Genomic DNA, 17,015 nt, shown 5'->3' on the forward strand with positions numbered 1-17,015 from the left:
CACTATGCGGATTGGGAGCTGTGTTGTACCAAGTGCAGGATGGAAAGCGGCGAGTACTTGCCTTTGCCAGTAGAACTCTCCGTGGATCAGAAAAGACCATGGATAAATACTCCAGTTTCAAGCTAGAGCTGCTTGGATTAAAGTGGGCAGTCACCGAGAAATTTCGGGAGTACCTACTGGGACACAAGTTTGTTGTATATACAGATAGTAATCCTCTAGCTCATCTGGGAAATGCTAAGCTGGATGCAGTTTCTCAACGCTGGGTGGGTGCCCTTGCTGCATTTGACTTTAAGACGTTTTACAAGCCTGGAAAATCTAACACCGTAGCAGATGCCCTTTCCCGAATACCGCACTTGTCCGACACCCTGGATATTGCTCCATCTGCTGAATGTACCCCCATGTGCACAATTGTCCCTGAGGATCTACAAATGGCCACAGTTGCAGCAATTTCTGGTTCGAAGAAAGAAATCAACTGCCCGGTGACGTCACCACTAGTATTTCCTTCATATTCTAGAGAACAACTCAGAGAATTCCAGCAGAAAGACCCCACCATCAGTCGATTCTACGAAAGTTGGTTATCAAATACCAAACCTTCGATGACTGACCGGAGACAGAATAAGGAATTGTCTCTCCTGGTCAAACAATGGGATAAGTTACACGAGATGGATGGTTTACTGTATAGGACTTGTCCTGAAAACAACACCAACCAACTGTTGCTTCCTAAAGTCTTACGGGAAGAGGTGCTGAAAGCTTGTCACGATCAGTGTGGTCACCAAGGTGGTAAGAGGACGACGTTGCTGGTAAAACAGCGCTGTTACTGGCCAAAGCTATCCAGTGATGTAGTAGCATACTGCGAAGAATGCGATCGGTGTGTTCGTGCTAAGAACCAACCAAAGATCCGAGAACCGTTAAGAAGTATTGTGGCCAACAAACCAAATGACATAGTGGCAGTTGATTTTACTCTCCTGGAGCGGGATACAGCGGGTAAGGAAAATGTACTCATCATCACGGATATATTTTCCAAATTCACGCAGGCAATACCAACAAAAGACCAAACTGCACAGACCACCGCTAAGAAGCTCGCCCAACATTGGTTTTTACTATTCGGGGCCCCTCGTCGATTGCACTCTGACCAAGGAAGGAATTTTGAATCGGCATTAATTCAACAGTTATGTCAGATTCATAACATAACCAAAACAAGAACTACCCCTTATTACCCAGAGGGTAATGGCCAAGCAGAAAGGTTTAACAGAACTCTACATAATCTGCTAAAAACACTTCCACCCTCCGAGAAAAGACGCTGGTCTGAGTATTTACCAGAAGTACTGTACGCTTACAACTGTACCCCTCATGCCTCAACTGGGTTTTCACCGTTTTATCTCATGTATGGCAGGGAACCTATTTTACCTGTAGATTTCTTGTTGAGTCAACCCCACTCACAAACCTCAGATTCAGTAGATGAGTGGATTTTCAAACATAATGAAGCTCTCCAGATGGCCCACAAGAAAGCAGGGGAGACTCTAAAACATCAGGCTGCAGCACGTAAACGACTCTTTGACAAACGTGCTGAGGACAAGCCACTGGAAGTGGGTACCAACGTATACACCAAAAGCCACCCCCGGGGAAGACACAAGATTGCAGATGAGTGGGGAGCTGATGTCTATAAGGTTCTATCCCGTCCAAACGACAACTCTGTGTACGAAATTCAGCTCGCCGATGGCTCTGGTCCAAACAAAATGGTTCACAGGAGGGAAATACGTCCTTGTCCATCACCCAGTCTACCAGTTCCACTACTCCATGGAAATCTTCCTAACAACACCGACACTAGAGATATGTCCTTGCCTCGACTGAGGGTTCCAACATCATACCTAAGTGACAGTTCTGACGATTCTTCTCCTTATTCATCCGATGACGAGCAACCACGACTGCGTCGTAGCTGTAGAGTGAACCGGGGCCAACATACAAATCCATACAACGTCCCAAAAAGTGTTAAGTAAACATAGTTCTAGTCAGAGTTTCCTTATTGTTTTTGGCTTTGCTGACAAGATATCCTATTGTTTTTGAAGTCGTAAGTTGTGTTGCATTTTGGCAGCATTATTTATCATCTGTATTATCAATACTTTTATTTCATGTTGATAATTTCACCTTGCATCGTATTGAACTGCCTATTATATTGTTGTGTACTGTGGCAATTCAAACTTGAGTTTTATACTTACAAGTTAAGCTCACTAGTTGGTAGCTTAGTACAGTTGTTTTATGGCATTCGTTGTGATACAGTGCTCGATATTCTCGTTTTCCATAAGGGTTGACGATCAGTTTCAATATTTACTATCTTGTTTTTCATTGTTGTTGAAGGTTTAATTCCTAAGTAGTTTGGGGACAAACTTAGTTCAGCAGGGGAGTGTAGTGCATCCCACAGGGAGCCTTGTGTTGGTTGCACATCTGTCCCTTTCGGCGTTCGTTGCTGTACCCATTGTCACATTATCATTACAACGAACACGAAACAAATATTACGCTCTTTAGAAATGTAGAGTTTTATTGCTGAAGATGTCGCTTTTTAAGAAGTAATTGAGGAAAGTTACCTGAAGGTGCTGCACCGTCCTTTTTTTTTGTTACGTAATATAATATAATCTCGACCATGCTATGTGAGAGCAAAAGTAATAAACCCCTCAGCCACCAGAACAAGCGGTGGTAGAAATCAGCACTCTCTCCTGCCTATTTATTCCTGCGTATCCTCACATAATGATGTATCAAACAAGGCTAAATATAGGATCAAGTGGTTACAATCTTGTTTATTCCATGTTATCTCTAAGAACTGAATAAAGAATATCAGTTTACAATATGAACTTTATCGTACTTGCTATTTGAGTTAAATGTTTACATTTCATTTACAAATCATAAAGTCCAATCAGAAACTATTTGAGTTAGATGTTTACATTTAATTTACAAATTGCAAAGTCTTAACAGAGACATACATATTTATAGCTCCTTATCTAATGTAAAGTCTGGCTTGCACAGGTTTTGCAAGATTTTGTGGAGCACAAACTAAATCAAGACCAGTAAAAATGACTCCCAAGTTGTTTAGTGTGTTGTTGGTGCTAGGAATAATACCACATTTAAAATTTGTACTGTATACAAAAGCTTCCAGACACTGATGAAAATGATTGTGAATTAGTTTGGTCCATCCAAAAGTCATATCAAGTACCACCCCCAGTCCCCAGAAGGGTTGGATGCATGAATCTTGGCATTGCATTTACCTCAGAGCTGTTCCCCAGAGACTTATAGAATTATTATCCCACTGTTGTAGTGAAGTGATGCAATCACAGAGTGGGCAAATCTCATTATCTGCAAAAGGAGGACTAATATTCATGGCCCGGGACAGGGCCCAGGTGGAGGGGCCCTATGTTTCATGGAAACCAATGGGATCATGTTTGAAGCTATAAAGGCTCTCAATGTATAAACTGAATTACACATACTATTGACAATTATTGTTTAGTGCTGAAATTGGACAATCCAGCCGGCAAAATCAGTGTCCAGAATGTTTATTAAAACTCTGTTGGAACTACCTAAACTTGTCAGACACATTTTCAAATATTATAAATTCACCCAGATTCCATCGTAAAGATTTCCAAACAAAAATATGCCTGTGGAAGTAAGAATGTGTAATAACCCTAAAAACATATAATTAGGAATATTTTGTGATGCAAGCAGTGTTGTACCAGGTCACTCAATTAATTTAAAGGAGTCCAATAGGTTCATGAAGTATTTCCCCACAGCGATAATATACATGGTCCTTACAAACATGGCATTCCGCCGTTAGGCTCCGGAGTACATACTTGAAATGATCAAGAAGCAAGCCCAAAACTCAATCTTAGATCCTTCAACAAATACCTGCTTGATGTACCTGTGAGTTGGACATTTTATTATGGCGGCCGGGGTTTCAGTGTGGCAGCTGAAAAATTGTGGAACCCTGTTCCACAAAACATTTGTGACACAACATCTCTCGATTGATTAAAGCGCTGTATAAATTTGTTATTATTATTATTTATTAATACAAACATGACGTCAGGAAAGAAACTAGCAATGACTCGACTCATGGCTAAAATGTTACATGACATTTTTTTTATTTAAAACACAATTAGATTTGACATTTAGATCAAATTTATAACAAGCAAAAATCAGAACAAAGAAGACACTTGAAATAAATATAACTCAATTCATTAATTTTTTTCATCAAGGCATTTATTTAACGATTATTTTGTACAATGATGCCTTGTATTAAGTATCATCTGAACATGAAACATTGCATAATTTAGCCATTAAGATAAACAACTAATATCTACAATAAGGACCAAATTCTACAATTGTACCCAACAGTTAGTTACACCCTTAAAGATCAGTCTTAGACTAGACTCATTCCAATATTTAGTCAGGAGAATTGTAAACAGTTCCAGACAGGATGAGATTTCAAAACAGAATTCAGGGTTTTGATCCACATTCTCTGGTGATGTGGCAATATTTTTGCATCATTTGAAAAATTGAGAGTAAAACAAAAGAAAAAATTAACGAAAAACAGCAATAATGGTTTATGTTAATTTACTTATTCAACGTATTAAGCAAAAGTTGCTTTATGTGAAAACTGAATAACTTAAGCTCAGTTTTTTAAGTCACACACTGTAATGTCCACTGACATATATCAAATATCACAACTTGTACATCATTTCATGCGAAACATGTTTTTATTTGAACACTGTCATTGTTGTTTAGACTTTAGTGATTCCTACAGCTGGCTCAAAAACTGATTCCTGCCATGGAGAAATGTTTTTATTTATTTATTTTTTTATTAATCTGTAGTTTGAAAAGCTAACCACTCTAGAATATCCAACAGAACAGTAAAACTTTTTCCCAAGAATGCAAATAATATTAGACTTAAATCAAAAGGTTATTCATCAAGCAGACTAGGTCACAAAACCCTTTTTAACATCTGCTTCTTTTGTTCCTGCCCTTCAAAATTGATAATTTTTAAACTTTTCTTCGAAATATGATCGGTAAATTTTCTGTGCATACAAAACATAAGTCCTTTACTGACTTCACTCTGAAATCTATCCAAAACGAATTAACTTGATCTGGTCCCAGAATAAGTCTGAGCAAGGTACTCGAGTAAGCTGGAGTTGAACGACATATACTTTCAGATTGTCTTGTAATGAAATTTTACCAATAATTCCAGAATTCATCTCTGTCAATGACAGTTGGATTGTTTCTATTAATTGTAGTATTTCTGATACAAAAAATGTCTATGTTTGAAGATCGATAGAAACTTAAAAAGAGAATGACCTTGTCCAAGTAACTCATAAGAACCAATAAGTTAATAGGTTGTTATTTCAGAGTGTTCATTATCTGTCTTTTGTTGGATTATGTTCAGCTGTACAATTTATTTTAAAACTGTCACAGTTTTTGTAGTTTAATTTGTTCTGCTCCTATTGGAGGTGTTTGTTTTATACCCTGCTTCATCTCAAAGGTGGAGGAGCTTCTTAGGATGGGTACCTCTCTATAACCATGGCATGACCCTGCAATGTAAGAATGATAAATTATTATAAATTATTATTAATTAATAATTATAAATTATTATTATAAATCAATTAGAAAAAAATAAAATTAGAAAAATAAAATTATTATAAATAAATTATACATAAAATATTATTATTAAGAATGATTAAAATGTAAGAATGATAAATTATCTATAAAAAAAAAATGACCTGACAGAACCAGAATATTTCTTTAAATTTGCACAAATAAATGAAAGAAAGTGACAAAGTAATTCTTGTAAATACTTTTTTTTTAATATTTAGATTATCACTGTTTTTTTTCGTATCCATCTCATTTTTTCAACTCTTAACAAAACAGTGATGTCCACTTTATTGATTACATAACAAATGAAGGAAGGTCCAGCTTAACAAAATCATAGGTCCAGAATTTAGCAGGCACGGGCAAAGGAAGCCGGTGTTGAGTAAACAACAAAACACAACTATCAAGGTGATATCATATGAACAAACTTAGAGGCCGTAAGCTCTGTCACAATCAACTTGTCAACCTTTAAGAGAATAATTTTACCTCGTCAACCAACATATTACAATCTGGTTTATCCATATTTCCATCTATGATTACTGAAATATAAAGGAACCAAAACAGAATATATTTTTCATCCTACTCACATGTCCTCCGGCTGCACAGGCTGCCAAGACTCCAAATTGTCCATCCTCCTTTTCCAATCTGTTGGCTACTGTGGTTACCAGTCGGACCCCTGTGGCACCAAAGGGATGGCCGATGGACAAGGACCCGCCCCAGAGGTTGAATTTATCCATTGGAATCTCTCCAAGCTGGAAATAGAATGCACAGGTATATACATAACATGTTTTAAACCATTCCATGTAAATTTGATATCAAATTACAGAGGAAAACTTCCTTTCGAGTCCCTTTCCTTGAGTTCCTTTCGAGCCAAACTGCCAAAACGGCGCTGGATGGGATTATGTCATACTTTTACTGCTAAGTGGTACTCATTCTTACTGTCTGATCATGTGATATTTTGTCATTAATAGTAACGTACAGAATTACAGTTGAATCAAAGCTACAACTAAGCTTTAACTGACCTTGCCCTTTCTGTGCTGGTACTTCTTAGCAAAGTGGTCACTGTTCATTGCTTTCAGGTTTGACAGGATCTGACCTGCGAAAGCTTCGTGGTACTCAAAAACATCAATGTCAGACAATTTAAGACCAGCTTTGTCCAAGACTTGTGGTGTGGCATAAGCAGGACTGCAGGGGTTAAAAAAAAAATTAAAAAAACAAGAAATGAAAGATTATGGTCACACAAAACAATGTTTAATTCTCATTATATAGAAATCTGCCAAATATGTTTGTGGTAAGTTTCATAAAGTTAATATAACACGTAAATATTTACTGACATAGACTCTAAGATACCACAGATCAAAGGAATTAAACTTCCAATCCAAAACCACATCAATAATAAATAAATTCACCATTCTTCACCAAGACTGTGCCTGACATTTGTGGGTTGTGTCCAAAGGTTTATTTAAGTAAGGCTCTACCAGGTAGTGTCTCTATGATGCTATATATTAACATGTTGTCAACAACATACACGTTATCGTACCAGATGTCACTAAACAACCTCTTATGTCAGAAGATCCTTGAAGACAAACAGGCGCGTAGCCAAGGGGGGTGTTTTGGGTGTTCAAACACCCCCCATGGCCCAAGTGCCCCCAAAAAATATATGCAGAAAACACCAGTGACTTGGAGAGATACGCTAGTGATAATTATCGCACCCTCCTCCGGGCCTCACTCGAGTCTCTTCCAATCCTCCTTACAACGATGCACTTTGTACTGTATATATATAGGTCATTTTCCTTGCATCAATAATTGAATCTATATAGGATTACATTTTTCTGATGTGAATAGAATTATTCCACAAAATAATTAGCAATATTCTTTTGCATGATTTGAGCTCAAACATTGCACCATTTTGCATCTAGACGCCTTAAAATTCCATTTTTTGCCAAAGACACCCCCTCCCCTTAGACCCCTCCCCCATGTCAGTCTCCAGCAAAACACCCCCATGAACAAATCCTGGCTATGCACCTGAAGACAAACATCTAATGACAGCATGGTTCTGTATACTTCAGCTGTCTGTTAATGTGTTCAAGGTGACAGAAAAGTAAAAAAGAATGAAAGTATGACAGGTAGTAGCAGGAATAAACCTATTCAACCTTTAAGACAGAGTCTCGTGGTTTTAATGCAGTTGTCCATTTGTATCTATCAAACTCCCAAGATATATATATATTTTTTTTAAACTCCCAAGAGAGCATAACAAAAAATATCAAAAAACAATAATGAGTAAGTAAGTTACGTGATCTGATCACATCTATAACATTTGTGTGTCTACATATGGTAACAGTCACTGTATATTTTCTTTTAACAACATTGCTAGATCGGGTTAAATGAGGGTGGGGGGAAGGGGTGGGAGGGCTTACCCCAGAAGAAGCTGGTCCTTGGGATCTATGGCAACAAATACAAAATCTCTCAGATAGGCCTTGGGCTTGTATCCCATCTCCAGGGCCTTCTCCTCTGTCATGATCAAACAGGCTGATGCACCATCACTCTGATGAAGAAGATATGTCATAGCAACAAACTTTTACTTTGGTATGCTGCAAAATGAGGCTACCATAGCATTTTTGTAAAACAAGCTAGGCAGAGCACTGCGACATGGACGTACAGATACAAATCCACGGAATGGTGAAAAAGTACCTTCTGAAGATGGTATTTAACTGCAATGATAGGAACAAATGGAAGCATGCTTGAAGCAAGCCACAAAGATACCTTCATGAATGTGCAAGGATGCAGTGTTTGTAACAAGTCACTAAATTCCCAATGCAAGACCACTCGAACATATTTGATGAGATTTTCTGGACAGAGAAAGTAACATGGCTTGAGTGAATGATTTTGATTCTATCCAGGAACAATGCCAGTAATGACTTCACTTGACCTTAAACTAAAATGGACTTGTTCATAACTCTGCAAGGAAGCTTAAATCACTTTGAATGCCCAGGGTGTGCAATATCGGTCTCAAGTATAACCAAAACAAATTCTCCATTTCATTCTACTCTGAAAACGTACTTTTGATGCCCTTCAGTTATATGTGTTTTAGATCTAGCATTGTTAAACATACATTTTCTTGATCATCATCAAATGTACTTTCAATAGGAAAGCTAGTTACATGTTTTGGTTTAATATGGCTCCGAGACAGCTTACCACAAACGATGAATTAGCTGCTGTGATGCTGCCGTGGGGTTTAATGAATGCTGGCTTCAACTTGGACATCTTCTCCATGCTTGAGACTCGGATGCCGTTGTCCCTCTCCACCACTTTTCCAGTCTTTGGTACGATGTACGTCAATCTGTCGGAAAGGTTTCCATTTTTTGTGGCATTGTCAGCAAAGGTGTGGGATCTGATACTGTACTCATCCTATACAGGGATAGAAGAAGGTTGGAAGCTATTACTGTACTCACCCTGAGCACTAAAGGGTAATTCTGAATGAGCACTGAAGGGTAATGTGAGCACTAAAGCCTAACCTAGGCACAACCAGGCACATATTCTACTAACCTGTTCTTTTCTAGAGACACCAAACGCAGCAGCCAGTCGGTCTGCAGAATGACCCATGATTTCACCAGTGGAGAACTCAGCAATACCTGGAAGCTAAAGCAGTATGAAAATAACAAAACACAATCTAATACAAGGTGGAAACAAGTGTTAATACTAACTTAGCAGGTACAGGTCACAAGGTATGCAAATAGTTTATTCTAAGTTAGCCTAGTCAACCCAAACTTAAGGAAGCCAAACAGTACAGTAGCTCATTGAAACATTATCTCCACATGATGAGAGTTTAGACACTGGCTCTTTGAATTATCGTCCGTCTGTATTCAATGAGTGTTCAGAGAATAGTAATGCAGGCAAACAATTCCTGATTTTAGGCTAACCACTTAACGCCCCCCCCACCCCATAAGGAGAATGAGAGTGGACCTCAGCATTTGACCACTTTCTCAATACTGCCGGAAGGAAAGGCAACCCATTCAACAATAATGCATTCTGCACTGTGCAGCTGTGTCTAACCGTCTCCTCAAAGAAAGGTCCCTTGCCCAATTTCACAGCCACCATCATGATGCTCAGTAATTTCAGTGTCTATAAGTCTCCCAATATATAAGTACTCTACCACTGAAAGAGAATAGAGACGGATAACTAATGACTTTACTAGAAACAACTTCATTTCCCATACATATAGTTAAGGGAATTGGGAAAGGGGTACTTCAGTTGCACTAAACTCGCAAACATATACCTCTGGTGACAGAGCCTTCAAACTGAGGTATTTGGATGCAAGACCCAGTTTAGCACCAGCAGTCTTTGCCTTGCCGAGGTTCAGCATAAACTTCCTCATCTGTCGACTGTGCCTGATTGGTACATCTGACATGAAGTCAACCCCGCCAGCGACAACGATATCAGCATTACCAGATGCAATGTAACCAATTCCTAGAAAATTTGACCAAAAACAAAAACAAATTATTAAATGAAGTCTATATAAACATACATGCTGTATCAGTAATGTTGTTAAAGACACTGTGCTGCATTCTGTCCCATTTGCTTCAAAGTAACCAGTACTGCACCACAAAAGGCATGCTATAAGCACACCGTACTATTTTCCCTTAAAGTACTGTGTTAGGCAAGCTGTCCTACATGCATTACTGTAGCTAGTAAAGCACACACCATGTCTGTACCCCTTACTACACCCTGCAAAGTACTCAGAGCAGAGTACAGAGCCTTGCAGTGTTCTTTGTCCTGTACACTGTCCGTTAGCCTTTCCTGCACAGAGTACCCTACACGCTATAAGCTGATAACAGATTACGAGACACTGTCCTGCAACAGGCTGCAAATGTGCATCTATAAACCTTACTTGCACACAGTACTGTACACTCTATACGCTGATAACAGATTACAAGACACTGTCCTGCAACAGGCTTCAAATGTGCATCTATAAACCATACTTGCACACAGTACTGTACACTCTATATGCTGATAACAGATTACGAGACATTGTTCTGCGAGAGGCTACAAATGTGCACCTAAACACCTTACTTGCACACAGTACTGTACACTCTATATGCTGATAACAGATTACAAGACACTGTCCTGCAACAGGCTTCAAATGTGCATCTATAAACCTTACTTGCACACAGTACTGTACACTCTATATGCTGATAACAGATTACAAGACACTGTCCTGCAACAGGCTTCAAATGTGCATCTATAAACCTTACTTGCACACAGTAATGTACACTCTATACGCTGATAACAGATTACGAGACATTGTCCTGCCAACAGGCTACAAATGTGTACCTACCTGTAGAAATAGCTTGATTTGATGAAATGCAGGCCATGGTCACAGAATGTGCTGGTACGCTCTTGGCAAAACCAGCACCAAGGGCCGCCTGAAAAGAGAGATTTGAAAGGAACAATGAGACGATTACAACCATACTTCACAAAATAATATATGTATCTGAAGTAATCTCAATTTATTCCATTTCTTTACAACTTTCTGTCAAACATAATAACATGATGCTCTACCAAACGAGTAAAGATGTTACTTTCTTGACTAAAACTGCCCATTCCCACACCTGGCAGGCTGTTGATTTGTGTGCAGAAGGAAGACCCATGTTAACAAACCTGCATTGATGTACAGATCTGCCTTCTGTTGTTCTCAGTCCTTTTCACCTTTTAACTGTGTGAGCTTGTTTAAATTGAAATTCAACTTAAGTAAGCAAAAACAGAGACTACGAAAATGTACTACAGACGTAGGCTAATATTTACTACTCCTTTGGTTGCTTGTGTTTATACTAATATCCCCTCTTCGTATATATGTCAATCGACTGCTTTCGTTTACACCAGCGTCTCCATATTGTGTCTTTAATCCTCACGCATGAGCTTTTTCCGCTAATTCGTGGAATATCCATGATTTCTTTTCTACCTCGGGGAAAAACACTATTATCCTAACACACTGTAGCATACGCAAACTGGAGCCTATACCGCAATTTTTTCAAAGTTCCGCAATTTATTTTTTACCCCAGGCTCATCCCTGAATCCTGAAAGTCAGAATCATTCTTTCTGCATGTCGATATGATTTGGAGCAAGTTAAAAATACTCAAATAATACATAAAGTTTAATATTGATCTGCAAACAGCAATACTAGTGAGTCACAGACAGACATTTCCTGGAAGTAAAACGTTCTTCAAAGCTGAAAATCCTGCCAGAAATCAGTGCTGGCTATTAGACTCACCTCCCTGGCAATGTTGGCGGTTTTCACCTCTTGGATAACGGTGCCAAATATTATCTGATCTACCATTTCTGAAAGAAATATGGGAGAGTAGATTCATATTTTTCTGATAAAGATAATTGATGCATTTGCTAAGAATATTATTTAAATGTTATGGCTATTTTGGGGGTTTTCGTTTATGATAACTTTGTATCGCATATATGTGTCAGGCATTTCAAAACTCGAGTACTCGACAACCAAGATTCCACTTCGAATGATGCAGAAGTCTATCCAAACATTTGACCTTTAGGAAGCTCTAATTTTCTTTTGGTTCTCAGCTTCTAAAAGTCTGATTTAGCCATGTAATATTCAGAAAAACTGGATTCCACACTAGAGATTTATGTTACAAAAGTTCTGCTTAAAGTCTAATAGAGAAGATTTTGTGTCTCACAGAGTTAATGTAATCTGATCAATTTTTATTGGAAACATTTCGATACTTTTTGCCTAATTTCATTACTTTGTGATTGATGACTGTACAACTCATACTGTCTTTAATCTTGTATAAGATACTACAAGATCGTGTGGAAACTCATACCAAATTGGAGCTTAAAATCATCTTTGGCCTTTTTTGGGGGGTTGGGGGGGGTGGGATTTGAGCACTACCAAGTAAATGAGCTGCAAAAGGTTTCCGGTGCGATTTCCTGACACGAATCAAGTCAATGACTTGAGTCACCGTATTAAATCTCTATTTGGAAAAAATGTCGTGAAAAAAAAAAAAGAGTTGTGACCTTTTTCCTTATAAACTAAGTGACTCGAGTCATGACACATCCTTTTAATTTTAATCTCTTACCAGTTGGTATTTTAGTTTTCTGTAAGAGACCCCTGAAAGTGAAAAAATAAAAAAAATGTAAGAAAGAGGCTCAAAGCATTATCAATAGAAGTACGATAAATTGTAAATGTAACGTATTGACAAATATTTAATGAAGTTATCCACTTTCTTTAATCTGTGCATTCCTTTTGAGTCTGCTAACTCTACAGAAATCTGTATTTAGGGTATGTATGGTAGTACAGTAGGTCTAACTGGATTTATGGAGCTAGATCAATTTAAATGTTGCATACAGTAGGTCTAGTATGTCAGTATTCACATAGGTAATGGCAAATTATTTTATGGTTGATCCAGTCCATCTGATATATATAGTCTCTACAAACTAAATTGATAAAATGTGTCAATTTTTTCCGAACAGCTAATATTATCAATACCTGAAAAGTATTGAATAATTTCACAATTTATCCAAATCGAATTAAGTTATGGATATTTGTATGCCCCCTTTACAGTACAGGAAGTGCTATTGTACAGTAAGATTATGTCCTCTTAAATGTGACTCAAGTTACTAATCATTTCCCATAAGACAAACAGAAATTGAACATGTATGGCATGAAATAAACTCTACAAGAAAATATCTCAAGGATGACAATCATTGCAGGAATATCAGAATATATTTTTAATTTTTCTTTGTATGTTCTCCTACATTATAATCAGATTGTGTACTTTATCACTTTGTTAAGAAAATACTACAATTTTGAAGGCACAAGGAGTGGCGGAATATATATATACCTTTCATGCAGAGAATTTTGGAACCATAAATTGCAAAGCACAAAATATTTGTAGATAAAAGTACTGAAATTTCAAATATCAAATAAGTAAGCTTGAATTTTTTACTTTTTATTTTCATCAATGTGAAGGATTTTAACATAAAGACACAAAGATGTAACAAAAAGTTGACTTACTGGAGGGCCCCCCTGGCTAAATCGTGAGGCATCAAGTCAGCATATCTGTTGAATGACAGAGTTATTAACTTAATCAAAGACATAAACAAGCTCTAAATTTAACTTAAATAATTCTTATAATCATTTTCTTTAATGGACTATGAGAGCTATGTAATTAGTAGAGTACTGTACCTGCAAACTAAACCTTAGTACTGTAGAATAAGTTATAGTGCATCTGTACTGCAGTTGAGTTCAGTTCAGGTTGCCCATAGCCAGATGATGTTCTCACAATATATGATAGTTTTATTCGTAAGACGAAATTCACGTTTTTAAGTACTGTATGAACCACACAGATTACCCTCTTCCCTGCATTATTTTTTTTCTATTTCAGATATCAGTAAAATGCAGGCTTCACTGCAAATTGACAAACAACAAAAGAGTTCTAAAAAAGGTTCCATGCATTCCCCCCGCCCTCCCCCTTCTCCAAAAAAATTAACATTTTGAAGCTGACTTACTCTGTTCCTGACATCAGAAAGGGGGTACGGACACCCTCCACCAGAACAATATTCTTTACCCCTGGCTTAGCCAGTGTCTTCTTGCTCTTGGCTGCAGTGGCATGGTAAGGTAGACTGGTACTTAATGACCGCACACCAACTGAAGAGATAGTATTCATTAAAGACATGTACAGTAAATGTATTGTTATTTAGAAGTATATGCTTAGTGTCATGGAGGAAAATGAAGGTATCCAGTCAAAACGTCCCTTTACCAAAACGTCCCCGCTTTTTTAAGACCAAAACGTCCCCGCTTTTTACCAAAACGTCCCGCAGTCAAAACGTCCCCGTGAGTCAAAACGTTCCCGCTTTTATAATCAATTGGAATGCATGTGTGGATGTTTTTAGTTCAAATCAAAGAGTAAGGATAAATAGTTTAGGTTGAAAACACAGTTTTTAGGAGTGGGAAGTGCACGCCGGGTATGAGGGCGGAAACATTTTTGAGTATAATTTTCTGAGGTAAGATACTAGAATGCAAGAGGGCTGTAGGCAGTGTAGGGTAATAGGTTTTATTTTAAACACGAGTTGGTTTCTGAATGAATATATACGATATTGAGGGAAGGGAATATAAAAGAATTTTTGTTTTGTTTACGTACATCAAGTTACTTTTGGAATATGCGAGACGGACTGCATGAAAGTGATATATATATTCCTACAGCACATAAGTTTATATATTTTTTCTGAAGACACTTTATATTTTTGAGTTTCGTGATTGTTTGCCTATTTTGCTACCCTTTTCCAGAATTTATTCTGCCTTCTTATTTTTTGATGGTATAGAAGGGGGACTACGGCTAAAGCCCCCAGCTACCTTTCCCGTCTCTGCCCTAAACGATATATCCTTCATGATTTATTTAGCGGCTGTAATCCTGTAATCCAACTTGCATGCCGATAACTTAGCCAAATAATAACTTAACATTAATATAAATTAACAACTGTGAATGAATGTATTAGACGGGGACGTTTTGACTTACGGGGACGTTTTAACCAACGGGGACGTTTTGACCAACGGGGACGTTTTGACCAAAAGCGGGGACGTTTTGGTACGGGGACGTTTTGGTAAAGGGACGTTTTGACTGGTAAACAAAATGACAGGGTATGGACGGGGGGGCAGAGTCCCTATCGAGGAATAAACCAAAAATAGCTCAAAGGTTTCAAGAAACCTAAAGTTATCTAGCATTCGCGTTACTGTACGGTGTACCGTTAGACAAGATTGTCAATTTAGCATAACCGGGGCTCAGTCAAATTGCTGCATTCATTCAAAACTCTCTGAGAAAAGTTGCTCTCAGAAACAATGACTCCACCAAATGTTATGAAAGATGATTAAAACAAAACTATTTTCATTCAAATTTAGGTCTTTATAACATATACTGGTAGGCCTACTGTAAGTTAGGACTTTAACTTATTGTGCATCAATTAGATATATATTCACCTTGCATCATTGGGATAAACACTCAAAGTTACAAAGTGACCTTCTCTCTCACTAACCAGAAACAAATAATAATGTGCAATGGCACCTGCAGAATATTGCATATCCTGACAGTTGCTTCTTGAATTGTTTTAATGCAAGTGAATTAATTGAGTAAGCACGTTGAATGACCCTTCCGTTACAATATAAGCTAACGTTTAGGCCTACTGTAGGTTAGAATGAACCAACTGTAAGTTAGGCCTAGCGTGTACTGTAGCCTACAGTGGAGTAACTAGCCTGGGCCTAACCAATATAAAGTTCTAACCACATTTAGCCTAAACATAAATTGCACAACAAATTATAAGCCAGAGGGTTATGAGAGTTTCACAAATGTATTCACCGTTAGTGATACACTTCTGAGCAGAACTTGAGATCGTCAAGGAACACTTTGCCGGAAAGAGAATACGCGATGCCATGGTAGTTCTGAAGTCTTCAATAACTATTCGAATATCGTCTTGACCTCTGTCACCGTAATGCCAGACACTGCATGCAGAACATGTATAGAGAGATACAAGTTAGTTTTTGTCTAACTGTACTAATGTGTTCCAATATATGGAAATCTCTCATCGACTTGATGATAGCGGTACACACAACATCCGTTATTGGCCCTTATTTCACAGGGACCTGTATAACGGTAAACCCAGACTGGAATGGAGGGGGGTGGGGGGGGCAATACTGGGACTATTGTGCCCCACATTTGTGCCACCACCATGTTTACAAAATATTCACTAGTACACAAAATCGTTTCCGGTTTCCCTCCTTGGATTATTAGTGTCCCACATAACTCCTATCTGCAAAATTGAGAGGCTAGACTACTCGAAGGAATCAAATATCACCAAATGACGATCAGACATACCTCACCTTTATGAAATAGCGACGGAAAACATGCAATCTCACCGGAGGGGAGGACGGCATGCCTGGCGGGGGTCACATCGACCAAAAGCAGCAAAAGGCAGTGTGACATGTGATTTTGATTTAATTTGACTAGGTTATCCCATCCTAGTCCCCAGTGAAATTTACTGATTGGTGTATGGAACATACAGCATATTTAAACGTAGGATAAAAAATGGTACTGTTAAATTAATAAATGAAAAAATGGCACTCTTTGCCCAAAATGGCACTTGAGATATGAAAAGGGACACTTTCAAGTTTTTACAAGTTTGAGGGATGGGGCAGTTCCTCCTATATAGGATATGCCAATAATTAATATGGAAAAAATAACCACTCTCCTCTAAGACCCAAATCCTTTTGTGAAGATCGCCCCTTATCAGTGTATTCAATGAAAAATCGAGCCATGAACACACATATGACAGCATTACTGTAACTTTCAATCTGTATGGATTTTGAAGAACGTTTTTGGTAT

General features: G+C 38.0%; 1 protein-coding gene across 1 annotated transcript; it reads right to left on the bottom strand.

The window, feature by feature from the left end:
- Positions 1–4,220: 4,220 nt before the first annotated feature.
- LOC139973061 (trifunctional enzyme subunit beta, mitochondrial-like) lies at positions 4,221–16,153 on the bottom strand. The gene is made up of 13 exons (XM_071979428.1): positions 15,993–16,153; positions 14,152–14,290; positions 13,658–13,702; positions 12,720–12,751; positions 11,894–11,961; positions 10,961–11,048; positions 9,902–10,092; positions 9,172–9,264; positions 8,821–9,033; positions 8,043–8,170; positions 6,648–6,810; positions 6,213–6,377; positions 4,221–5,567 (listed from the first exon to the last, which is right to left on the bottom strand). The coding sequence occupies exons 1-13, from the start codon at positions 16,066–16,068 to the stop codon at positions 5,532–5,534; spliced, it is 1,437 nt and encodes a 478-aa protein (XP_071835529.1). The 5' UTR covers positions 16,069–16,153; the 3' UTR covers positions 4,221–5,531.
- Between the last annotated feature and the right edge of the window lie 862 nt (positions 16,154–17,015).

The sequence above is a fragment of the Apostichopus japonicus genome, chromosome 9 (assembly GCF_037975245.1).
Source record: "Apostichopus japonicus isolate 1M-3 chromosome 9, ASM3797524v1, whole genome shotgun sequence".
Taxonomy (NCBI): domain Eukaryota; kingdom Metazoa; phylum Echinodermata; class Holothuroidea; order Aspidochirotida; family Stichopodidae; genus Apostichopus; species Apostichopus japonicus.